The 25,479-nt window shown below is 59.1% G+C and overlaps 1 protein-coding gene and 1 long non-coding RNA gene across 6 annotated transcripts; one reads left to right on the top strand and one right to left on the bottom strand.

Annotated features, from left to right (window-relative positions):
* Positions 1–574: 574 nt before the first annotated feature.
* Positions 575–22,846, bottom strand: L3MBTL2 (L3MBTL histone methyl-lysine binding protein 2). 5 transcript variants are annotated; one of them, XM_051962158.1, is made up of 17 exons: positions 22,624–22,846; positions 19,992–20,271; positions 18,977–19,110; positions 17,710–17,833; positions 16,794–16,873; positions 13,085–13,202; positions 12,727–12,861; positions 12,549–12,637; positions 9,292–9,538; positions 9,127–9,203; positions 8,752–8,856; positions 8,450–8,597; positions 8,201–8,283; positions 7,517–7,805; positions 6,450–6,515; positions 5,564–5,653; positions 575–5,194 (listed from the first exon to the last, which is right to left on the bottom strand). In XM_051962158.1, exons 1-16 carry the CDS (start codon positions 22,639–22,641, stop codon positions 5,601–5,603), a joined length of 2,046 nt encoding a protein of 681 aa, XP_051818118.1. In that variant the 5' UTR covers positions 22,642–22,846; the 3' UTR covers positions 575–5,194; positions 5,564–5,600. The 5 variants fall into 5 exon arrangements, with proteins under 5 accessions (XP_051818118.1, XP_051818117.1, XP_051818120.1 ...); XM_051962157.1 differs by having other exon boundaries at positions 575–5,297; positions 22,624–22,845; XM_051962160.1 differs by having other exon boundaries at positions 575–5,297; positions 7,571–7,805; positions 22,624–22,845.
* Positions 13,229–16,095, top strand: LOC127538407 (uncharacterized). The gene is made up of 2 exons (XR_007947731.1): positions 13,229–14,892; positions 15,782–16,095. It is a non-coding gene; the product is annotated as an uncharacterized LOC127538407 (long non-coding RNA).
* Positions 22,847–25,479: the final 2,633 nt, after the last annotated feature.

Below are 25,479 nucleotides of genomic sequence, written 5' to 3'. Positions count from 1 at the left end.
AAGGCGCGTCTCCCGCCGTCCTGACTCCATCTGGCCACTGGACCCAGAGGGTTCCGGAGGGGAAACTGAGGCAGGTGACTCTGCACCGCCTTCCCTAGTCGTTCCGATCTCTGTGTGGCCACTGGACCCAGAGGGTTCCGGAGGGGAAAGTGAGGCCGGTGACCCTGCACAGCCCTCCCTCACTTAAATCCAGTTCCCTTGCGTCCCATCACCTCCCTGACATGTTCCTCTTGGAAAACAAGGCTCAAACAAGGAGACCTAAGTGCAGGGTCCTGTGCTAAGCACTGAAGATTTAAAAAAAAAAAAAAGGCCTAAGAAAGTCCTCTACCCTGGAGACTCACAAATCTACTGGAGGTGACCACACATGAAATGATGAAAAATTGCGGAGGAGGATGATGTCCAGGGGAGCTTCCCTTTCCTCTCCTTAAATGGAGGATCTGGGAAGAGCTCTCCAATGTCTACCCTTTCCAGAGGGAGGAAAGGGCCTCGAAGCAGGAAGTGCTGAAAAGGTTTGCGTTTCTGAGTTAACCTGATCTTTTATCATTTTAAGGCTTACAAAACACCTTACACAAGATAACTTTTGAGCAATTCATTTATCAATAGTAACAATTTATTAACCATCTATGTGCTGGGTACACAAGCTTGGAAATGGAACAGTTCCAGCCCTTGAGAAGCTTACATCAAGGAAGCTCACGTTTATAGTGGAAGGAAATGGTCTACTCCCTGAATTTTTTATTTCCCCATTACTCCGTAGGTTTTGTAAAAAGCATATACCTACTATGAATTGGTGGACCCATGATGGGCCAAAAAAAAAAAAAAAAAAAAAGAAAGAAAAAGAGGCAATAAGACTTTGGCCAATGTAAAGGCAGTCTAACTCCTTTAGAGTTGTAAACAAGTTCCCAGTTGGAATCACAAAGCGGCCGAGTCTGAAGGACAGCCAGTCGCATCTCAAAAAGCAATCCCCAAATCCTCAAAAAGGATCGGAGGACTTCTGGCAGTCTAGAAGAGAGCCAGCTAGGAAGAACTCAACTGCTTGCATTCACTTTCCACTTTTTCCTACAGGCCTCTCGCAGACTATAGTTTGGATTTGGGAGAGGGGAAGATTTTTCTTATTTGATAAGGGTGTTTTGCAGCAGAAGCATATGAGCTTGTCATGATATCCTCTCTGGCTTCTTTTGTCCCCAAATATAAGAGAATGAGAAATTTTAATTTAAAAGAAAAACAGGAAGGAGAAATCTCCAGGGAATCCAGTTGAGTCAATGAAAGGACTTGGGAATCAGGCACTTGAAGCGAGGATCCTGTTTGGGAACTGGTAGGGCCCTAAGTTAAGATTCTTACTGTTAGTAAATCTGGACTATTTAGGGTAGACATCGCCCGGGATGAGTGGGAGTCGGAGAGTGGGCAGAAAGGGAAGAATTAGCTGAGGGAACCATACATATCAAATAAATATCTTTTTCCTAGAGTCAAATACTATCTTTTCACACAGAAAAGATTTTCTATTTCCAAATCAGCCTTAAGATTTTCCCTACATTTTGAATGTAAGATTCATAAAACTTGTTTCGGCAAACATTTTGATAACTTCAAGAGAATTAATTTCCTTTGCAATCCTACTTTATGCATTTTCAAACATGATTCTGAGGACTCCATGGGTTTCACCAACCGGATGGCCAGTGAGATCAAGCACTCGGAGAAGACTTTCAGATTCAGATCTATGTTATAATCTACATTAAGGATAATAAAGGCACATTTAGACTGCCTTTGTAAGTTTTCTATGGGGATGAAATCAGCATGCATTTATCTTAGGGTCCAGAAAAAGTGGGAGAATTGTTTTAAATCTTTAAAATGTAAGAAATTAGTTTGGCTGTGCTCTTTCATGGAGTACGACCAAGATTTCTATATTATGTACAATTCTGTATGAATTTCATTAGTAAAGGAGCTAATATTTTAAAAAAAAATAATTTTTTTTTGAGTCCTTAACTACACGGTGTCCATCAGAAGCCTCCTGAAGGAGTCTGGGCCAGTTCCAAATGCTTCCCGATGTCCTCTTTCTTCCCTTCATCCCTCCAGGGTGTGCTGGTAAATGTTTAACAGAGAGCTAGCTCCACAACAAAAAGGATATAAAACAGACTTTGAAGATTGCGCTTGTTTTAAACATTTTCTCCATCATTTTCACCAGCCTAAGATAATCAGCCAAAGGGTAAGTCAAGTTCTGATTTTGTGGCTGAAGTTTCAATGCTCACACTAAAAATTAAAAAGCAAAGCAGGTTGGAGCTGACTCTAGCACAGTCCTGGGCACCTCCTACTGGCTTCATCTGAGACTGAGAATGAACTTTATTACTTGAACAAAACAGGCAGAATTAACTTTTTTTTAGGGGGTCGTAAGGGTCCATTCCCCATGAGGGGAGATTCATATTTTTTTTAACGTGCTGATTATTTACTAGGATTAAATTAGGCCTTTTTCGATGACTTAAGATTTCTTTTTCCCAAGATCCAGGAAAAAGGTCTGACTTTGGCGCCCGGCTCGCCCTCATGCGCAGCTTTGTTGGCAAATGGGGGGAAGTTGGAGCATTAGGGTTCACACCAATCCAGATCTCCAGAGAGGGACCTTGGGGTCATCTGAGCCAGCCCCGGACAATCATTTAAGAGCATACTACCTGCAAATGAGAACAGGAGCAAAAATAGGGAATTGCAATATGTCTAGATAGGAAAGCGAGACCTTTTTAAACCAGTAGGGAGTGAAAGGGGGCTGCTAGCAGAGGGTCACTAGATTGACCCTGAAAGACTAAGAAGGTAGAACAGAGATCAGGTGAAAGCCCTGTCTCAGAGGCAAAGCAATCAGAAAGCAACCGGCCCAGTTCTCTGAGGCCTGGGTTTGAATCCTGCCCTGGCATTGTGGGCAATTCTGGGCCTCTTATTAGACAGGAAATCACATGTGCTCCCAACCTTAGAGACCTTCTGAGGAAATGATGTGCCAGCCTCTAAGCTCTATGGCAATCAGAGACCGTTAGTGGGAAGAAAATGGACACCAAAGAGGTAGAGCGGGTCCGTGGGGCAGCTCATCTGCCGTCCGTGCCGAGGGTCGGCTCTGACATCCTATCCCAGACTCAGCTCCTACTTTGGGGGACGCCGGCTTCAAAGCTTAGGACACTGCTACCTTTCCCAATGTTACCAGCCCTCAACAACTTGACATTCTTAAAAACCATTTTGCTTTTAATCACTAACAATTCATTCAAGATGCTAAGCTTTTCCGAGGAACCTGAGACAGAAATACTGTGGTGGACGGCGGATGACCAGGATCCCCAAAGATCCGGGTCCCAGCCTACCACTAACAAGAGAGAATCGAGACTAAAAGGAAGGACTGAACGCTGATCCCGGCAGCTGTGGGGGACAGGCCACGAGGTCCGAGTTAGGCTGAGAGGGTGCACTCCCGGGACGTCGGGGGGACTTTGGGCTGCTCCGACCACGTTCAGACACCTCATTGGACAGAGGCCAAGGTCAGCGGGCCGGCTGGGGCCTGGTCAGGCCGCCTGATGCCTGATGGGCAGCCACGACAAAGGGGTTCCCATCCTTCTGCTTCTCCGGGTCCCACAGGCTTCTCAAAGCACTTCGGACTGCACAGAAGGAGCAAATTCCCCACACAGGAGGGCTTGAGGAGGAAGGCCTCCGCTTGGATCAAGAGTTCTGAGGGTGACCTTGTAACAACCGAAACTGGGTCTGTCTCTTCCCTAAAATGTGACTGTGGGCAGACAGTCCCTTCTAATGATGAGGTTCAAGAGGATTCCCTCGCTCTCGATGAGGAGCCTTTCCAGGTTCTATTTAGAAGGCCTGGGTGTCTCCCGCTAGCGGCCACTTTTCTGGTGTCCCCGTGGCTGTACAGAGGCCTGGCCGCTGGCACTGAGTCCCAGCAGAAACTCTGACCGTTGGGGGGGGGGGGGAGCCCTTCCCTGAGGACTCTAAGGGCCAACTGGAATCACTTCCTACCCATTGCATGGATGGCCATGGGGCAGCTCCAGGACACTGCTGTGTCTGAGGGAGAAGGGGACTCCTGCGGCTGCTCAGGGGGGCACTGCCAGGCCAGAACCACAATCTCTACCTTTCCTGCTTCTGGGGGTACCTCCTAGGGCCTTGTCTCATTCATCTGTAAAATGGGGAACACCACACAGCACCTACCTCACAGGGGCGTTTCTGGGGAAAGTGCTTCGTCAGCCTTAAAGTGCGAAAGAAAGGCAAGTTACTGACCCTTCTCGCTGAGCCTGGAGGATCGTCTCTGGGCATCCCTGTCAGGGGGCGGCCCCCTGCTCGGCGGGGTCTGCCCTAAGGCCACTCAGAGACTGAGCTAACTGTGGGGCTGCCTCATCTACCTCTGCACTTTAAACCTACTCTCCGGGGCTCCTTCCCCAAAGCGACTCCAACCTCCTTTCCCCAGGACCTCGTGTCAAATACTCTACGTGGTTATCCCGGGTCTGCTTTGGGTCTTGCACTGAAGGTCTCCACCAATGCCCGTTGGCCACGGCGGACAGGTGAGTGAAGGTTCCTGCCCGCCCTGCTGCAGCTCTAAAGCACCCAGGAGGACGGCTGGGGGGTGGGGAGGGAAGGACCCCCCAGCCCCCTCCTCCTACAAAGCACACCCTGAGACAGCCTCCCGGCCCCCAGCCCCTCCCTCCAGGTGTGGGGCCCAGAGAAGGCACCTCACTGAGGAGAAGGGGAGCCTGAAGTCAGGCCCGGGGGCCTCCCAGAAGTTCCCAGTAGGATCAAGAGTCAGTCAGACAGTCCCGCTCAAGGCTGGCCAGGCTGGAAGGAGGCGGGGATTCAGGGGAGCGGGGGACAGGCCGGCCCAGGCTTCACATCCCTGGGCAAGGAGCATGATTTGTTCAAGAAAAAGAGGCTTTTTCTCCTTTCTGGAAGAATGTGTCTAAGGGGAAGGAGTGTCCGTTCTGATTCAAGGTCGGGGGTTCAAGCCCAGACGCTGAGAGTTGGGGAGACGGCGGCTTCCATGCAGGGCCTCGGGGCCAGAGCGTCCTCTCCGAGCGAGGGCCCCGGCCTGGAGCTTCAGGAGACGCTCGCAGAGGAGAAGGCGTCGGGGAAGTGGGTCCTCAGGAGTTCTGCCGTGGTCCCTTCTCTTCCTCTTCCGGCTTCCCTCACAGAGGACAAGGCCAGAGAGGCCCTCGGACCCCCGGCTGGGAGGGGAGTCGCCCTGCAGGACCATCGGCTTCACAATTTTGCACCATGGGGACATAGGAGGGCCCCCTGCCCACCCAAGGAGGTGCTCAGCCTCCCCGTGAAGAGAGGGGCTTGGCCTGGGAAGAGAGAAGGGCCAGAATGTGGGATCTGAGAGGGTTTGGGGGGACCTCAGAGGCCATTGAGACCAACCCCCTCGTTTTTCAGACAGGAAAGCCAAGGCCCAGGCAGTAGGCGTCAAAGGTGACACCCAATTCTCTCTGCTCTCTGATGTGCCCCCCTGCCCCCCTGCCCACGGGGGCACTGCTGGGCATCCTCCCTCCCCCCCCCCGGGGGCACTGCCGGGCATCCTCCCTGCCCCCTCCCCTCAGCCCAAAGTGCTTACTCCAGTCTCGGGGGCCTCCTGTGGACCCAGGGCTTGGTCAGTGCTGGCTCTTCTTGGCCGGCGGACGTGTCTTGGTTGTGATCCTTTTCCCTTCAAACACAGGGACACGGAGCTCTGAGGCCGGCTTGGCCACCCACCCCCCGCACTTGTGCCAGTCCCCGCCTGGCCCCCCCTGCCCGTCTCCTCTGCCCTGGCAGCCCTGCCCTGTTGCTCTGACGGTGCCCGTGGGGTCTCCTGCCCGACAAGGACCTCCCTCTCCGGGGACCGGCCAACCTGCAGGGGTGGCTTTCACCGGGATATTCCCAAGGGACGGTTACTGGAAGCGGGGACAGGGTTTACTACAAAGGGCCACTGCGCCGCGAGCGGCGTCCCCGGAGAAACCGCCAACGGGGGCTGGCAGAGAGCTCGGGGGCAGGGCGAGGACCCCCGACCGCCCTGGGTACCAGGGACCCTGCGCCCTCTAGGTGGCCAGTGAGAGCGGGGGGGCACAGGGAGGCGGCTCCGGGGCCCCCGCCAGCTCAGTCTCTCCGGAGCACCAGCCTGCATGCGGGCGGGAGGACATGAGAGGTCGGAGAGTGACCCGCCAAGGCCAAAGACCTGCCCCCTCACCCCCCCATCCCCCCAGGGTCGGCTGAAGGAAAAGACAAGGACCAAGAGAACGTCCCGCGTGTGACGGGCACGGAGCGGCCCCGGAGGCGAGGCCCCTGCACCCCCCACCTCCTCCCAGCCCCAGGAAGGCCAGAGGGCCCCAGCAGAGTCACAACGACGGCCCTGGGGGGACGGGCAGAGGGAGCCGGGCCTCGAGGCGCCGGGGCCCAGCACGTGCTGCCTGGGGGGCCGGCGCAGGAGCGTCTCCGAGCCCGGGCCCAACGGGGCCGTCACTTACTCTTCTTCCCAAATGGCTTCTTCTTCTTCCTCATGACTTCCTTGCTCTGCTGGGGAGCTGTGGACTCTGGCACCAAAAGACAGGAAGGAAGAGTCGGGGGAGGGGGCTCCAAGCAACCCCCAGCCCACTGACCCTCGGGCGGCCCTGGCTAGGGAGCAGGGGGGCCCACCGCTGATTCACCTTCGCCTGCCAGACTCGGGAGGGCCTCGCACGGGCCGGGGCGGGGGCGGGGGGAGCGGTGATGTTAGTTCTTGGAGCACAGGGGGGGCACCTCAGTGCCTCGGTACCGGGCAGAGCCTGGCACTCGTGGGGGACGAGGAAAGCTTGCTGACCTGAGCTGGGGGCGACGCACAGGCTGACGCCCCCTGGGAGAGCCCCTAAGAGTGGGAAAGGACCTCAGAGCGATCCAGCTTCACCGTGTTTACAGATGAGGAAACTGAGGCACAGAGCGGGAGAGCTACTTGCCCCGTGAAGGCATTCGGGTCACCTGGGCCCACTCTGAACCCCGGAACTCGTCCTAACGACCCCATTTTACGGTGAGGGAACTTGAGGCGCGGGATGGCCCTGCCCTCCAGGAGCTGCTATAGGAGGGGGAGACAGGACGGACCGAGGGGCTGGAGCTGACCCTCGAGGAGCCCTGCGGGGGCCAGCCTCAGACACGCGCCGTGGGGCAAGGCCCTTCTCCCCGGGGCCTCTGTTTCCCGATCTACACACAGGCCGGCAGTCCCCGAGGACCGCCCCTCAGACTCTGGGGGCCGCAGACCCCGTCAGATTCTGACCGAGGAGGTAGGCCCTTGGGGAGTGACCCCCCTTCCCCAAAACTGTTTCCTCACCTGTGAAAACGGGGGGTGGGCTAGAAGCTCCCTGAGGTCCCCCCGCCTAAGCGCGTGAGGGTTAGGGGCCGGGCAGCGCAGCCCGGCCAAGAGCGGGGTCCGGTGCTGGCTCGCTAGAGCGCTGGGGGCGGGGGGGCCGCACCGGTGGGGGCTTCCTGAGCTGAAGGAGGGCCCAGCATGCTCCTCATGCTCATGCCTGGCCCCCCGGGGCGGGGGCGGGGAAGGAGCGCTCACCCTCGCGGCCCACCCTGGAAGAGAAGCCTGTGTGGCGGCGCCAAGGGGACAGACCTGCAGCCACCGGGGGCTGGAGCTGGTAGCCGATCAGCTCGCACCAGCCCACGGCATAGATGTCGGGGGACTCACAATCCACCCACTGGTCATACTCGCTGTCCCAGCCATCAAAGTGGATGCTGAGCAGCCGCTGCACCACCCGCTTCACCGTGGCCACGCAGATGAGGCGCGGCTCCATCAGGTCCACCGCCTCCAGCTTCATGCCCACCCTGAAGCCGTGGTTGGGGCAGTCCTGGCGAGGGGCACGAGGACACGGGCTGCTTCAAGGTCCCGCCGGGGCCCGAGCCGCTCGCGCCAAAGGGAAGTCTGTCCGGGGACCGGGAGGCCAGACCCCCCCCACACACAGGGACGTGACCCCCTCCCCATAGGGCCATGATCCTCCCCATGGGGCCGTGACCCCCCATAAAGCCATGACCCCCCCAGGGCTGTGACACCCCCCCCCCAGGGCCGTGACCCCCCCATGGGGCCGTGACCCCCCCCACAGGGCTGTGACCCCCCCACGGGGCCGTGACCCCTCCCCCCACAGCCAGGCAGAGAGAACCACCGCCCTCTGCCCCACGGAGCCGAGCTGGGCCTGACCCCGGGCCCCCGAGCCCCCGGGCCCGCCCAAGCCCAGCACCTCCTCACCATGTTGAAGAGCCGGGCGGGAGCAGCCTTGGAGTTGGTCTCCTTGAGGTACGAGGCCCAGTCAAAGGTCTTGGGGTCGTAGCCTGCAGGAGGCAGAGAGCCCGTGAGCCCCGGCCCGAGCCCCGGCCCCAGCACCTGCCGGGGTTCGCTCTCTGGGCAGAGGAGCAGATGGCCCGGCCCCAGGGGATCGGACGCCCCCCCCTTGGCAGGAGGCCCCGGGGCCGGCGCCCCCTCCCCCCACAGCCTGACCTTTGGGGGGCGTGAGGTCAATGGCGTTCTTCTGGCAGAAGGTGGCCGGGAAGATGGCGTGAGAGGAGGCGTGGTAACAGAACCAGTCCGAGTCGTCCGCGGAGGGGGAGCCGTCGATGCAGATCATGAGGTAGCCGTCCAGGAGGACCTGCGGGGAGGGGGCGCCCCGTCAGCCCGCGGCCCGGCCCCGGGACCCCCAGCCTCTCCTCCCTCCCCTGGCCCGGGCAGTTGGGCAGAGGAGTTCCAGGAGGTGCCAGTTACCGGTAAGGGGGCGCTGGGCCCCCGCCCGCCTCCGGGCTCACCTTGCAGACGGTGGCCACGCAGATGTTGCCCAGGTTCAGCGGGTCGATGGCCTCCAGCTTCATCCCTTCCTCAAACCAGCCGCCTTCGGTGTAGACCGCCCGCACCTTGGGGAGAGGGAGGGGCAGGGAGTTGGGGCTCGGTCCGGCCCTCCCCGCCCACGGCCCCGCCCTCCCTGCCCACGGCCCCGCCCTGCCCACGGCCCCGCCCTCCCCGCCCACGGCCCCGCCCTCCCTGCCCACGGCCCCTCCCCGCCCGGGCCCCTCCCCGCCCGGGCCCCTCCCCGCCCACGGCCCCTCCCCGCCCACGGCCCCTCCCCGCCCACGGCCCCTCCCCGCCTAGAGCAGCGACGGGAGCCCGCCCGGGGGGCTGCTCACCTTCTTGAAGAGGTAGGAAACGGCGTCACAGTAGATCTTCCGAAAGGTCGGGTGGTTGCTCAGCTCCCCCCGTCTCTCTGCGGAGGAGGGAGAGGGATGAGGCGGGGCAGCCGCGGGCACCCCCAGAGGCCGGCCCCCCGCCCGGCGCCAGCAGCGTGCCCGCACCTGTTCTGCCCACACCTGGTTTCTTGATGCTGTGGCCGACGCGGCGGGACCAGCCCACGGGGTGGATGAGGGGGCTCCACATGTGGCACCAGAAGTCGTCGTCGCCGTCGCCATCCTCGTAGAGCAGCCGCAGGCGGCCCCCGATCACCGTGTCCACCACGGCCATGCGCGTCCGGGACACGTGGGTCTTGTCCACCACCTCCACGCGCATGCCCTGGCGGAACGGGTACTTCATGCTCTCCGCCATCTGGAAAGACCGAGGCCACGCGGGCTCAGGGCAGGGCCCGGGCCCCCCTCCCTCCGACTCGCTGTGGGACCTCGGGGAAGCCGCCCCAGCAGCTGCCTCTGCTTCCCCGGGTGAGGCTGGGCCGTGGTCACCGAGAGGTGCAGGGGCCGGAGAACCTCGGGAAGCCGGGGCTCGCTCCCTGGGGGGCTCCCCCCCTGGGGGGCTCCCGCAGCCCATCACCAGTGCCTCCTGCGCCCCCTGCTCCCTGTCCCGGCGACTCCCTTCCCCCCCGCCCCCCTCTCCAGCAGGAGGTCTTCCCCCTACAGAGGGGTCCTCAGGGAGAGAGACCACCTGCCTGGTGTTTCTGCACCCCTGGGCCCGGCCCTCGGGAGCGACTAGCAGGTGCTTTCCCTTTCATTCACTCAGGGCCCCTCACCAGCTCTTCCCTAAGAAGGGGGCCGGCCGAGCAGCAGGAGGTGAGAGGGAGCAGCTCCCCGAGAGCACAGCCCGCTTCTCCCTCCGGGAGGTCCTCGGGGGGCCCGGCTGCCCCTTTAGCCCGTCCCAGACAATCTCCCCGACAAGCTGCACTCCACCGGGCCAGGGGAGGAAAAGGCGGCCGTTACGGGGCGGGCGCGGCCGAGAGCGCTCCCTCTGGCCTCAGTGCGGCTCTGCTCCGTGCCTAGGGTGCTTCCCCTGATGCCCGGGCGCTGCCCCCCCCCCACTTCAGACTCCTTGGCTCCCACTAAGCCCCCACTGCAGCCCCGGGCCCTTGGGAGGGCTCCTGGCAGAGCAGCGGCCCCAGCGATGCCCAACCAGCGCCCACCATCATCAGTCAGGGCCTCGCCAGGCGGCGCCAACGGCCCGTCGGGAACCCGGCCTCCAGCCCGGGGGAGAGGAGACAGAAGGCAGCATCAGGGGCCTACAGACGAAGGCCCCACGGGGAGGACGGTCACTGTCGTCCCAGCCCGTGTTCCTGTGTCCTGTGCTAGCACGCCCCGCCTTCCCAGAGCAGGAACCGAAAACCGTTTCCCCACAAGCGGAGCAAGGTTCTGGACTCAGAAGAACAGACTCGGCCTTCCCGGAGGCCCCGCCCCTCCTCCAGGGCCCCAGGACCCTTCCATGGTCCAGGACATTCCTGGTCCGGGACTCTCGGCTGTCTGGGGGCTTCGCCAAGGCCCTTCCAGCCGGGGGAGGAAACTGAGGCTCACAACTACGGGCCGCCCCCACACCCAGTCCCCCCGGGGGGGACTCACTGCCTCCACCAGAAGGCCGCCCAGGTTTCCCCAATCGGTGTCATCCCTGAGAGCACGCGCTTCTCAGCCAACAGGCCCCTGCCTCCCTCTTGTACGGCCCGTCGGGCCCACGCCTGGCAGAGACCAGCTGCTTCCTCAAGGCCTGAGTCAGCCCGCCCGGCAGGGGCCCAGGCAGGCCAGCAGGGGGCGCAGGGAGAGGCCCCGGCAAAGGCCTAGGCCGGCCTCAAAGACTCCTGGGGACAGAAACCAAGGCTCCCGCTCGGCCCAGGCCTGTTCTGCAGCCCAAGGACTCCCGCCCTGCTCTGGAAGGGTTTCCTTCTCTGCCAGCCCTGCTGCGGCCCCGGCCCTCAAGCGCTGATCCATTAGTTGGTCCCCAGGATCGCTACATTCTGGTCCATATTCCTGAGTCAGAACTGGGAGGGAGCTTAGAACAGGGGATGTCAGGGCAGGGAGGGAGCTTAGAACAGGGGATGTCAGGGCAGGGAGGGAGCTTAGAACAGGGGATGTCAGGGCAGGGAGGGGGCTTAGAACAGGGGATGTCAGGGCCGGGAGGGAGCTTAGAACAGGGGATGTCAGGGCTGGGAGGGAGCTTAGAACGGGGATGTCAGGGCTGGGAGGGAGCTTAGAACGGGGATGTCAGGGCTGGGAGGGAGCTTAGAACAGGGGATGTCAGGGCAGGGAGGGGGCTTAGAACAGGGGATGTCAGGGCTGGGAGGGAGCTTAGAACAGGGGATGTCAGGGCTGGGAGGGAGCTTAGAACAGGGGATGTCAGAGCGGGGAGGGAGCTTAGAACAGGGGATGTCAGGGCTGGGAGGGAGCTTAGAACAGGGGATGTCAGGGCTGGGAGGGAGCTTAGAACAGGGGATGTCAGAGCTGGGAGGGAGCTCAGAACAGGGGATGTCAGGACTGGGAGGGAGCTTAGAACAGGGGATGTCAGGGCTGGGAGGGAGCTTAGAACAGGGGATGTCGGGGCTGGGAGGGAACTTAGAACAGGGGGTGTCAGGGCTGGGAGGGAGCTTAGAACAGGGGATGTCAGGGCTGGGAGGGAGCTTAGAACAGGGGATGTCAGGGCTGGGAGGGAGCTTAGAACAGGGGATGTCAGGGCTGGGAGGGAGCTTAGAACAGGGGATGTCAGGGCTGGGAGGGAACTTAGAACAGGGGATGTCAGGGCTGGGAGGGAGCTTAGAACAGGGGATGTCAGGGCTGGGAGGGAGCTTAGAACAGGGGATGTCAGGGCTGGGAGGGAGCTTAGAACAGGGGATGTCAGCGCTGGGACAGGGCTTAGAACAGGGGCTAATGACCACTCATCCTAACGACATTGATAACCACAAGCCGCTGGCCCTCATTCTTCCGTAGCCACAGCACACACTTAGCCAAACCTCTGTGCCTCAATCTTCTCCTATTTAAAATGGGGGGTGGGGGGATGCTTCCAAACACAATTCCATATGCATTTTTTTTTCTGAGACAATTGGGGTTAAGTGAGTTGCCCAGAGTCACCCAGCCAGGAAGTATTAAGTATCTGAGGCCAGATTTGACCTCGGGTCCTCCTGACTCCAGGGCTGGTGCTCCACCTCTGTGTCCCCCAGCTGCCCTGATCACACAGTTCCAGGAGGTAAGGCTCTCCAGGCAGCCTGGACAGACTCAGCCTCGCACCCAGCACAGTGCCCCAGACATACAGCAGGTGCTCAATAAAAGCTTGCTGACTGACGGGAAGGTTGTAAAAGCAGGAGTCAGGGCCACCTGGGGTAAGACCCACGAACACACACTCAAGACCTGACCTTGATGTGGAAATCCACCGGGAGGGTCCTGGCTCCCACCAGCCGCTTCATGAGGTAGCTCCTCCAGTCGGTGTACTTGGCGTGAATGGCTGCAGAGATGGGGGGCACACACTGAGCCCAGCGCCCGGGCCAGGAGCACAGCCGGCGCCCCCCGCCCCGCCCCGGGGCCCACACTCACTCTGGGGGGGCACCAGGATTTTGCTGTTGATGGCGCACCAGCCGATGGGGTGCACGTCCACGGTGCCCAGGTTACACCAGAAGTCGTGGCTGGAGTCGTTCTCAAAGCCTTCGTACCGAAGGAGCACCCGGTAGCCTGCGGGGAGGGAGGGCGACTGAAGGGGGCGCTGGGGAAAGCTGACGCCCCTCCCTCGGGGCTCCCCCTTCCCTCGGGTCCCCACCTCACCGACGGGCCCATCCTGGCCCTCGGCAGTTACCGGCCCCTCCTTTAGAGATAAGGACGCTGGGACCCAGGGCTCGGCTGCTCTCACTGCAGAGGCGGTGAGCATCTGCCCCAACCCCAGCGGGCCCGGGCGTACCTGCCGTCTGGATGACCGAGGCGATCCAGTAGACGCGGCTCGGGAGCACGGCGTCGTTGTTCAGGACCTCCACCTTCATCCCTTTCACCACATCATCCCACTGATCGAACAGCGGAACCTGAGGGAGAGGAGGGCCCGGTCCAGGAGGTCTCCTGGCTGACCTCCCCACCGTCCCCAATCCCGAGCCCAGCCCTGGTTCTACTGCACAAGGGCTGCAATTATCTGGAGGAAGGATGGACTCAGGGAAACATCCGGAGCTCCTGAAAGCGCTCCGTCAGTCAGCCTGTACCCGGGTACTTGGGCCTACCTCCAGGAGGCAAAGACCCATCTAACTGGGCCTGCGCCCCAAGGCTGGGGAGGGGGTGCTCTGCCCTGAATGCCCACTGGAGATGGGGGGGAGAGGGAGGGGTCAGATCTCTGCTAGAGAGGGGAGAGCCAGGCCCCACTAGGCATTGTGGAGGATTTCTGCTCACTAGAAGAACTCTGGCCCCAGGGGTTAGACCAAGCAGCAGGGACAGCCTTGGGGGCTTCAGGGTCCTAAGCCAGCGGTGAGAGCTGTCCAGAGGTCACGCGGGGAGTGTGAGAGAAGCCAACAGCAGAGCCTGCTCTAGTGGGCATTTATAAATGCTTGTCTCCTCCTCCCAGCTTTGCTTTCTTAGCACCTCTGGAAATAAGCAGAGTAAGTGGCCAATTCCTCCATCATCAGGTCTCAAAAACAGCTGATTTCACTCTGATGACCTGCCCCAAGCTGCACCCTGCCCAGGAGCAAATCCGAGGCTTGGCGGCAAAGATCTTGGGTTGAAATCGTGGCCCTGCCACTTACATCCCCACCAGCAAGAATGGGGGGTCCATCGGGTCCCAAGGCTTGCCTGGTTCTCGGGGTTACTTGGATTTTTCTAACTTTGAACTTAAAAAAAACTGTTTTTCTACTGAGCAAAAATTGGCCTCTGGGAAATCTCTACCCCCTGGTGCTAGTTGTCCCTCCGGGCTCCGGCAGAACCTGATTTTCACAACTTGTTCTTTCTAAAAACAGAATCCAGAGCACCTTGAACTTGAAACCTGAGAGTCCAGCTAAGGGATGGGCTGCAGCCCACTGACTTCACCCACAGTGTGTTCTGGCCCCCACAGTGGTCCCTGCTACCCCCCCCAGACACCCCTTCTCTCTAAACCTCAGTAGCCTGGTCACCCAGACCCCCCCCCCCCAACCTGCCTCATTCACTCCCCTTGGCCCCAGATTTGTGCCTTTGGTCTCTCTACTCCCACACTATCATTTGGCACATTGGCCGGCACACAGAAGGTGCCTAATAAATGCTTATTGACAGTTTGACCAAGCAGACATGGCCTTAAGCCCATGTCTTATCACTGGGTCCCAAGTACACAACAGCAAGAAGGTTTGCAACAAAATAATTGAATCAGAGAGAGGAGAGACCTTAATCCTTATTCAATCATCCAAATCCTCCAAACAAGCTGCCCAGATTAGGAGCGCGCCGAGGGGGGACAGGGGAACCCAGGACAAGGAGGAGGCCACAAAGAACAGAACAGTCAAGGAGCTGATAAGCCCAGGAGGGAGAAGAAACCTTCAAGCACATCTAGTCCCCAAAGCTTTCAGAGGAGGAGTCAAGGCCAAGGGGAAAGGAGGAGGGAGGAGGGAGGAGGGAGGAGGGAAAGCTTCCACAAGGCCATCAGCCCCAAGCAGGAGCCCCAGGGCCCGCCTTCCTTCCTCTCCTTGTTCTCCATCTGAGGCTGCCCAATCTGCGTCAGGGACCCAAGAGGTCTTCAGTTGGAAAAGCTCAACCATGACCTCATGTGTAAGGGCAGCCTGATGGCCTGGTGTGAGGGGGGAAGGGAGGGTAGAGAGGGGAGAGAAGGGAAGGAAAAGGAGAGAGAGGAGAGAGAAAGAAGGGAGAGACACAGTGAGAGAAGCGGGACATAAAAGAGAGGGAGTAGAGAGAAGAGAGAGGGAGGGGATAAAAGAAGAGACAGGGAGATAGGAGAAAGGAGAGACAGAAACAGAGAAAGAAGGGAGAGACAGAGAAACAAGAGAGACAGAAACAGACAGAAAAAAGGGAGAGACAGAGAAACACAAAGAGAAACAGAGAAAGAAGGGAAAGAGAAACACAGTCAAAGAGAGAAACGGAGAAAAAATGGAAAGACAGGAGAAAGAGGGCCAGACAGAGAAACAGTCGGAAACAAAGAAGGGAGAGACTGAGAAACACAGTCAGAGACAGAAACACAGAGACAGAGAAACACAAAGAAACAAAGGGAAAGACAGAAACAGAAAGAAGGAGAAACAGAGAAACAGAGAAGGGAAAAGCAGAAACACAGAGACAGAAGGGAGCAGAAGAGAGAGGGACAAAGAGACAGAGAAAGAAGGTAGAGACACAGCAAGACGGGGGTGATAAAAGAGAAAAGAGACAAGAAGAGACAGAGGGAAGGAGGAAGAGGGGTGGAGGTAAAGAGGGAGAGAGCAAAAAAGAGGGAGACAGAGACAAAAAGAGAGGGAAGGAGTGAGACCGGAGGAAATGGAGATGCAGTGTCTTCCCCAGCCAGGAAGAAGTACAACCTGCTATTATCAGGCAGGACCAATTCGCAGGCCTTTGTGAGGCTGGCAGTCTTTATCACCCTCCATTGTCTATCCCCAACCTCGGGGCATCTTTAAACAGCCTGGGAGGAACTGATTAGCATCTCTTTGGACAGGTGGCGGATCTGCAAACCAGGCTTTCCAAGGGGCTCCCCCTGCCCGCCTCCAGCCCCCAAGGCTGAATTTCCCCCTAAAAGAGCGGTTCAATTCTTCCCAGGCCCAAGCCCACTCCGGCTCTTTCTCCTTCCCCCAGCTAACCCCCCTCAGTCTCCGGAACTTCTCGGGCTGGAAGCTGCCAGTCAGGCCTCAGGGCCTATTCCTGGAAAGGATTCTCCCAAACTCCGGCAAACTTCCTCAATGACCCTGCTGCTCTCCCGCAGCTCCTTTAGTCTGAAACCTCTTCCCCTAAATAAACCTTTCTTTTGACAAAGCGAGCGGCCGGTCTCACAATGGCCAATGGCACGAGATATTATTTCTAACTATGAACTGCTCCCCTGCCTTCCTCAGAGAAATGGAGACGGAGAGAAGGAAGAGGGAAGGAGGGAGAGAGAGGAAGAATCAGAGAGAGGACCAGAGATGGAACGGGAGAGAGTGGGAGAGAATGAAAGCGAGCACCAACTGGCTTTGGAAGCACACCAGACCTGAACCCTAACCTTGCCTCAGTTTGCTCCTCTAACTAAGGGGCTTGGACCAGATGCCCCTCTGGGTGCTTTTTTCCCATCAGAGGAGCTAAGAAGAGGTAACTGCCAGTGACTGGGGGGAAGGGGAGGCCCTCAACATGGGCAGAATCAAGGCTGCCTGCAAGGGGGTGGCACCCGGCTGTTCCCAGCTGTCTCCTCCATTATTCAGGGGCCATCTCTGACCCTTGCTGGGGTCCCCAGTAGAGGAGAGAGAAAGTGAAACGACTCACTGGCTCCAGCCCCAAAGAGGAGGCTCCCAAGTTCACAGGGTTGGGGGATGGCCCAAGCAGGCCAGTGCTGATGACCTGAGCCGAGATCCAGGCCAAGGAGACCCAGGATGGGGAGCCCAGCCCCGAGAGCACCACGGTCCGGGATCCGGCCAGAAACACCTCCCCCCTGCCCGCTCCCCCTCTCCCCCCCCGCCCCCCCAAGCCGAGCCAGGCCTTACATGCTTGAAGCAGCTGACAGGGGCCGCCTTGTAATTGTGCTCCTTCAGGAACTTCCCCCAGTCAAAGCCCAGGACCAAAGCTGCGGGGGTAGAAGGAGAAAGCCGGGGGCTGCAGGGCTCCGGCTGGGGTGCCCCTGCAGCCCTGCCCCCCCCCCCCCAGCTTCTAACACCCCAGCCTACCTGCCCCACCGGTCGCCATGAGGAAGGATGGGGCTAGTCCAGGAAGGGCCCTGGGGAAGGGGCATTTCTGGCAGCCAGTGGGAGAGGCTGGGCCCGAGCCCAAGGTCGTGGGCTGAGCCTCCAGCCAGGCCCTCCCACCCCCGGCCTGGGGGGAGCTTCCCAAGCCACAACCCGGCCTCCAGAAACCACTCCCATAGACTCCGAGCCAGAGCCGGCCCACCCCGCCCCGGGGCCAGGTTCGAACCGGGAAAGCAGGCAGCTGGTTACAGAGTTACCAAGTAATGGCTTTCCTGGGTGAGGCAAAAGGTGAAGCCCCCGGGCCGGAGCGCGCCCTTGGGCCCCTAACTGACCTTATTCACTGTACAGACACTAAGGAAGCCTTGGCTGAGGGGGGGTGGGAGGGGCCGAGCTGACCCCTTCCCCAACCAGAGCAGCCGCCACACCCGGGCATGGGGCGTCTCAGGGCCTACAGGGTTCGTTTTAAGGGCTTACAATGACCCTTTCTTGGAGAAAGCGACCCTGGAACAGGGGCTTACACTGCAGGGGATACACATGGACCCCGAAGTGTCTGTCTGTCTGTCTGGGTATGCGTGTCTGTGTCTCTAGGCAGAAGGGGGGCAGGATCTCTTGGGAAATAAAACGGGAGGGGGCTCCCCGGGACCCCCAAGGAGCGACTCTCAGCTGCGCCGATCTCAGCCCCCCAGAGGCCGGCTCCAGGCCTGCACCCCCTCCTCACCGTCCTGCCCCGTCGGGGTCCCGTCCGCAAGCTGCCCCGTGCCCTGGGAGTGCAGGAAGGCACCAATCTTGGCAGACCAGGCCGCCTTGTGGAGGACCTTGGCCTTCTTGGTGGGCGGTTTCCCCTGGAGGGAGCAGAGAAAGAAGGCCCTGCTGCGGCTCAGAGTGCTGGGCACGGGGGCACCGGGACAAACCCCGGGGAGCCCACGGGCAAGTGGGGAGGGGCGGGGCCCGGCTGAGTCTGGCCCTCGGCTTAAAGAGCAGGGCTTGCTTGTGGTCACAGAGCAAGGGGCAAAGACCCCCGGACGCTGCTCCTGCACCGATTCCTGCCCTCGGGCCCATCGCCCACCAGGACTGGGCCCCCTCGGTGCAGGCAGGAGAGAGCCGACCCCGGAGCTCAGTCATGGGCCCGGGAGGAGATTCTGGGCTGGGAAAGGCGGGAGGCAGACTTGGGCCTTAGCCCGGCGCAGGCTTAGGTGCTGGATTAAGTTGTGAGCCCGCTGCCCTCCCCTTGGGCTGGGGAGAGGGGGCGAAGCATTTGGGGGAAATGGCTGTTGTTGCTCTGCCTCTGAGGTCATTTTAATGGAGAAACAAGAGGCTGGACTGGCTCTGCCCCCTCCGCCAGGGGGGCTCCAGGTCGGACCTGCCGGGCCCCTCCCTTCCTTCTGAGCACCAGAAGCCCCCAGTGACCGGACGGACGGCCCTGCTCTGGGGCAGAGAGGGGATCGTGGCCGCCCCGAGAACCTTCTCCTCCTTCCCTGACCCGGTGGCTCCTCGGAGAAGGCCTGGGACTGGCCAGGCAGGGGCTAAGGTGAGAAAGCCTCCATACTGGGATCTCTGACCCAGCCTCAGAGACTGCTGGGCCCGGGGCCGCCGTCTGCCTCGGTCATCCCCACCGTGCAATGGAACGGCAGCGTTCACTCTCAGGGGGGCCGTGCTCAGCCCCGGGCCCTGGCCCGTCTCCCCCAGCACGTCTGCCAGCCCGGCTCCCGGGTCAATCCCGGCTGGGGCTCAGGCAGTGGCCAGTGGCCTGGGGCAGACACCAGAGGCACAGACTCAGACCTGTGAGCCCGCCGTGGGCCACTGGAGAGAGACCTGGGGCTGGCGGGGGAGCCGGGCCCTACCCCTGCCCTGCCGGGGCCCTCTGGGCCTCAGCTCCCCCAGGCCCACGATGGTGAGTCAGAGAGCAGCCGGGCCGGCCCGGGGAGAAGCCCCGAGACCACCTCCCCCCCGGGCCCGGAGCTCCCCGGCCTCCCCGCCCCTTCTACCTGCAGCCTGGCCAGGATGCTGGCCTTCTTGGAGTTGGAGGAGTAGCTCCTGGAGCAGGAGACGCTGCAGAACCGCTTGGTCTTGGAGAAGAAGGCCTCCCGCGTGCCCACGATGCCGCACATCTCACAGACGGCTGCGGGGAGAGGGGGGCGTGAGCCCGACACCGCGCCGGGCTGGGGCCCTCGGAGGGAGGGGAGGCCGGGGCAGCACCTGCAGGCCCCACGTCAGGGAGGGCCCACGAGCCCCGCACTCCGCGGGGCAGCTGTCCTGCTTCTCCCTGTCTGAGGGAGAGAGGGGCGGGAGGGAGAAGGGAGCCCCATGGGACTGGACGTGGCCAAGGAGAGGAGCCAGCTGACGGGGAAGGCCCCCACCTCTGCATGGGCCTCGGGGAAGGAAGAGCAGAGGGTCTGGCCGCCCTCAGCAACAGAACCCCCGGTCAGTGGGATCCGGAGCACGGCCTTGGGAACGAGGAGCCCGGGGTTCAAGGCCTGCCCCACACACTGCAGGGGTAGGAGATGAGGGGACTGGAGTCGGTGCCGAGCCGTGATGGCCCCTGAGGCCGGGGAGAAGGATCCGCCCAAGGGGCAGTGGCCGGCATGTGGGCCCGGGGCCCCCTGGCGCCTGCCAGCACCTGGCACCCCGGAGTCCTCTGCTAGGAGCTCCCACCTGAAGCCCGTCCCGGGACTTCCAGGCGCCGGCTTTAGGGCCACACAAGGCCTGGCCCCACCCACAGAGGGAAGGTGCCTGAAGCTTCCAGCCTGGCCAGCCTCCTCTGCCCCCCCAGGGAGGCTCTGAGGTTCCCCGTCCCAAGGGCTCTTGTAGCAAAGACCACTTATCCGGGAAGTACCGGGATGGGAGACCCAGGACAGACGGCCCCCAGACCCATTGGGCACTGAGCTGCCCCTCGGACACTCGCTGTGTGCATGGCCACCCGGCTCCACCCTCGGAGCGCAGCTGGTCCCTCCCCCTGGGCAGCCCTTTCCCTTCCCACCGCCGGGGACACCTGGAGAGCACCTGGCTCAGAACCACTGCCGTCCTGGGACCGAGGGGTGTTGGGGCTGGGGATCAGCAGGGGAGACGTGGGCAGCTCCCCGGCTTCCCGATCGGGCAGGTCATTTTCGTTGTCACTGGACTCTTCCAAGTAGGAGCTGCTCTCGCTGCCCAGGCTGCTGTTGTAACTTCGGAAGCTATCGTATCCTCCAAAGAGGTCCAGCTCCTCCTCCTCCTCCTCTTCCTCCTCCTCATCATCATCTTCCTCCTCTTCCTCCTCCATCCTCTCAGAGGTGGGAATTTCCTAGGGGGAAAATAACAGAAACTGAGCCTGGTGCCTGTTGTTTTTCCCATTAGGAGCTAGGCTTCCTGAGGGCAGTGCCTGGCATCCACTAGTGCCTAATAATGCTTGCTGACTGCCCGGGTGTAGCAGGGAAGGAGAGTTAGAGACAATCAGGAGGTGAATGAGATCAGAGAGCCGGGACACTCCTCGGCCCCGCAGGGTCTGCACAGCGCCCGTGGTTCCCAATGACCCTCTGAAAAGCTCGTCCAGTCCGGAAAAGGCGGCTTTTCTCCTTACGCGGAGGGCTGCTTGGAAGCAGGGGTGGAAGGGACGTTTCCAGCCATGATGGAGCAGATGCGCCAGGAGCGTCGGCTCTCCCTCCGCCTTCCCCCGGCTCGACAGCCACCAGCAGCCTTTCCCAAGTCCCTGCCCCGTGCCCGGAGCTGCGCCAAGCAGCCCGATCCAAGGAGCGAGTGATAGGGCCCAAGGCCTGGGAACGGGGCCCACCCCCTCCTGGGGGCGCTTCGCTGACTAAACCTGAGCTTCCTGGGGAAGGGGACAAGCGGCACCGGGGGAGGAGACAAGGAGATCAGGGCCCAGTACGAACCACACAGAAAGCTCGGTCACGGATAATAAAACACCAAATCCAGTAACTCGTAACAAGGGCAGCGGTGGCGAGAGACTGTGGGCCACAGTGGGGCAGGGCAAGCCCTAGGAGCCGAGGGCTCCGGAAGCCAAGTTTGGATGCTGTGACCAAAGCCTGGGCAGGCCCCCTTCTACGATAACCCAGTCTCGGCGGCCCTCCTGGAAGCGTGTGGGGGTCCGAGGGAGCCCAAGGCGGCCTGGGAGTGGTAGAGGACCACAAATTCAGAGAAAACCCGGAGAGGCCCGAGAGGCCCGGGTGCTGTCGGCCAAAGGGCCTGCCCAGGGGCCGCGAGGTGAGAGAAAGGCCCGAAGACCCCACACTGAAGCCAGGGCAGCTCTGTCCCGCTTCCAAAGGGCCCGAGGACAAACCGTGCCGGCCTCTGCCCAGGAGGTCCCGGCCTCTGCCCAGGAGGTCCGGCTCCAGCACCAGGAGGTCCCGGCCTCTGCCCAGGAGGTCCGGCTCCAGCACCAGGAGGCCCCGGCCTCTGCCCAGGAGGCCCCGGCCTCTGCCCAGGAGGTCCGGCTCCAGCACCAGGAGCTTCCTGCGTCCGCGGGCTTTGCTCAGCCACAAGGATGCTGCCGGGTGGTGACCCGAGCCATGGGTGCGGGGACCTGAGCGCCGGGCCGGGAGTGCCTGCGAATCCCCGGGGCCGCCAGAGAATTCTGAGCCCTCACAGGTCCGTGGAGATGGCCGGGCGTGTCTGCAGAGAGAGCCCAGTGACTGCGGGTGGGAAGGCTCTCAGTCACAGAACCTCAGGGCCAGGAACAGAAGATGCCCTGGCAGGCTCCTGGCAGGGCCCCGCCTCTGGTTTCCAGCACACAGCAGGTGCCCAATAAATGCGGACCCATCTGATTGGGACTTCCTCCCCTCCTCTATATGTGGGACCACACGTGTGACGTGAATAATAAATAAAATGCATTTAAACAAATAAAACACACTTACTCTTCTGTCGCTTTTTAAAGCAACATTTAGGGCTCCATTGGATTTAAATAGAGAATCTTAAGAGACGTTAACCTGGTCCAGTGCCCTGACAATGGGAATCAGTTAAGATGTTGTTAGGTGCCTAGGAGAGCAATAAGGAGGCGGTCCCGGTGGGGGAGAGGGGGAGGGGGCTGCGCCCTCAGTCAGGAAACCAAGCCCAGCAGCATTTATTAAGCACTTAGTGTAAGCCTGCCGGCCGAGCTGTCGGCACCTTAAATCATTATGTGAGGCCGGGGGTCCCTTGTTCCGCTAGTACCCGGGGAGCCCTTTCCGGAGGGGGACATCCCGGGGAACTGCCTCGGGGGCCGGGACAAGATTCCGAACGGGCTGGGGAGCTGCCAATCAGCACGCGGGAGAGTTGGCTCCCGTGGGAGTTCCCTCTGCTAAGGAAAACGGAGGGCTTCCTCCCCCGGGACATACAAACGCACTCTGGGGACCCGGGCCCAAACTTACTACGCGGGACCCCACAGCCAAGGGCCTTTGCCTTAAGCCTCAGTTTCCCCATCTGTAAAAGTGGGTTTGTGCTAAATCGCCGGCGAGGTCGTTCCCAGCGGCGCCCTGCGAGGGTTCCCGTAGCGTAGGCACGCACGTGGTTTGTGTCCCACCTCTGCGCCTGCGCATGCCTCAGTTTATTCACCATTTAAGGGTCAGAGCTTCCCGAGCCCCTCAGCTTCCCCAGGAAGGAGCCCCCTCCGCGGCCCGGCCCGGCCCGGCCACAAAGGGTGCGGGGATCTCAGCCCACTCACCTCGAGGCCCCGCTCCATGAGGCCGCCTAGGCCGCGAAGCGCGAAGCGCGAAAGCCGAAGCCCGAAGCTCGAAGCTCGAAGCCCGAAGCCCGAAGCCCGAAGCCCGAAGCCCGAAGCCCGAAGCCCTCACCGTGAGCCAGCCGCCGCCATGGCCGCCGCGCCTTCCGCCCGCACGAGGCCCATTGGCCGTCTTTCTGCGAAGCCCGACCAATCGCCGCAGAGAGCAGCAGGAAGACCCGCCCACATCCTGGCATATGCTCACGCGGAGGGACGCTAAGCCTTGTGGGGGGTGTAGTCCTGGGAATGGGACGACGTCGAGGCGGGACAGAGCGGAGAGATTGGGAGAGGAAATTACCTGTAACCTTCTGGCCTAGGGTTGTGGCTGCAGAGAGTCTATGGGAGCCCATGGAATCTTCAAGCTTGAGTTGGGAGAGATCTCTCTAGGCGCCTCATTATACCGAAAGGGAAATTGAGGCCCAGGAAAGTGAGGGGATTCCAAGAATGGAGCTGAAAGAGACCTCAGAGGCCTCTCGTTCTGCGGAAGGGGAAATTGTGGCCCCGGGATTGAGAGCATCCCAGAAGGGAGGCCAGAAGCCATCCAGCCTAGTTCCTCATTTTACCCAAGGGGAAACCGAGGCCCGCCACCTAGGTCATACAGATTAGTAAACTCAGAGCTGTGGGCTCTTATGTCAAGGTCAATTTATAGAATTACAGATTACAGACTGCATCGATTAAAGAATTACAAATTACAGCTGGAAGAGACCTCAACCACACCCTTATCCCCCTCGTTTTACAGAGGAGGAAACTGAGGTTCAGAATGAGGAAGGTACTCGTCCAAGATAATGAAGCTGATAAAAAGGTTCGGAGCTAAGTCCCATCTTCCCAAGTATGTTCTTAGCACTTTACTTTTTGGAAGCTGCATAAATTAGGGACAGCCTCACCCCACCCCCACTTCATCCCCAGAAAAGGAGCTCCTTTGTGCTTTTGAATATAGCATATAAATGCCCAGCCTGCTCCTTTGGCCTCTGCTCCTGACCTTTCTCATTCACCTTCCCATGAGGAACCCCCCCCACCAAGGCAGATCCGTACTTTCTCTGCAATTTAGAGCAATTGAGAGTTGTCTGCCGCATTAAGGTTAACGAATAGCCAGGATGGCGCAGAAACAGGCTTTGCATTTAGGTCTTTCTGACTCCCAGGACTGTCTCTGCCCATTAAGCCTCGATACCTGTCATAGTCTAGCTACTTTCCCTTATTGTCAAGGGCATCACCCTCCTCCCATCCCAAAGGCTCCCAACCCTGGAATCATCCTAGACTCTCGTCCCACCTCACACACCCTCACACCAAACCCATATCCAAGCTGACGCCCAGAGTTGTCAATTTCTCCTTTGCAGCATCTTGTGGATTTCACCTCTGCAATTTCTCATGTCATTTTCACCCCTGCAGCATCTCTTGTGGATTTCACCTCTGCAGCATGTCTTGTCGATTTCACCTCTGCAACTTTGGTCATTTTCACCTCTGCAGCATCTCCCAAATATGTCCCCTTCTCTTCTCTGACCCTGCACCCTGGTAGAGCCTCCCATCCCTCATGCCTAGACTATTGTAGGAGTGCTGGGTCTATCTGCCTCAAGTCTCTCCCTATCCCACTCTGTTCTCAGTTCAACCACTAGAAAGATTTTCCTAAATGCTGCCCTCTACCCCATACGTTTCAGGGGCTCCCTATGGCCTCTGGGCTCAAATGCAAAATCCTCTTGTTCAGGGAGAACACTGTGTACAGTAACAAGATTATATGATAGTCAACTGGGATGGACTTGGCTCTTCTCAACAATGCAGTGATTCAAAGCAATTCCAATAGCTGGGGTGGAAAAGGTCAATCACATCCAGAGAGAGAAATGTGGAGATCATGTCAAGCAGAGTCTTTTCACCTTTTTGTTTGTTTCTTTGCTTTCCTTTGGGTCTGGTTTCCTTGCACAAAATGACGAATATGGAAATACATTTAGAACACTTGCACATATTTAACCTATATCAGATTACTAGCTGTCTTGTGGAGGGTGGAGCAAGAGAGGGAGGAAGAGAAATTTAGAACACAAAGTTTTACCAAAAAATGTAGTTGAAAACTATCTTTTTCAGAGAGGCCTGGAGAAGCTTATATAAACTGAGGCTGAGTGAAACGAGCAGAATCAGGAGATCGTTGTACACGGCAACTACAAGACTATACGATGATCACTTCCAATGGACGTGATTCTCTTTATTTTGAAAATAAAAAGTTTTAATAAAAAAAGAAAACTATCTTTACATGTATTTATAGAAAAATAAAATACTATTAAAGAATATATAAATATATATTTTAAATAATATAATAAAAAATAAATGCAGCTAGGAGGTGCAGTGGATAGAGTACCAGCCCTGAAGTCAGGAGAATCTGACTTCAAATTTGGTCTCAGACACTAAAACTTCCTAGCTGTATGACCCTGGACAAGTTACTTAACCCCAATTGTCTCAGCAAAAAATAAAAATAAAAAAACAAAATTCTTGGCCTTCAAAGCCCTTCTTAATCTAGGCCCTCCTGTCTTTCCAGTCTTCTCCTTAATCCACACATTGATCCAATGACACTAGCCTCCTAATGATTCCTTGATCAATTCCTTGATTCCCTGAATTGCATCTCCAGACTCTAGATATTTCCTTTTGTGTGTGTGTGTTGTAGTAGATAAGGTGAAGAACTTCCAGCAGCTGTGTGTAGTAAAGATGAAGTGAAGAACTTCCAAGAATGTCTAAATTCCTCTTCTATATTTTAGTTTCTCTAGGTCTCTGTGACCTGCATAAGTATGTTGAGTAGTAGCCAATATGTACTTAGATTTT

Source organism: Antechinus flavipes, chromosome 5, assembly GCF_016432865.1.
Source record: "Antechinus flavipes isolate AdamAnt ecotype Samford, QLD, Australia chromosome 5, AdamAnt_v2, whole genome shotgun sequence".
In the NCBI taxonomy this organism is placed as follows: domain Eukaryota; kingdom Metazoa; phylum Chordata; class Mammalia; order Dasyuromorphia; family Dasyuridae; genus Antechinus; species Antechinus flavipes.
This window is presented reverse-complemented; position numbering and strand designations above follow the sequence as displayed.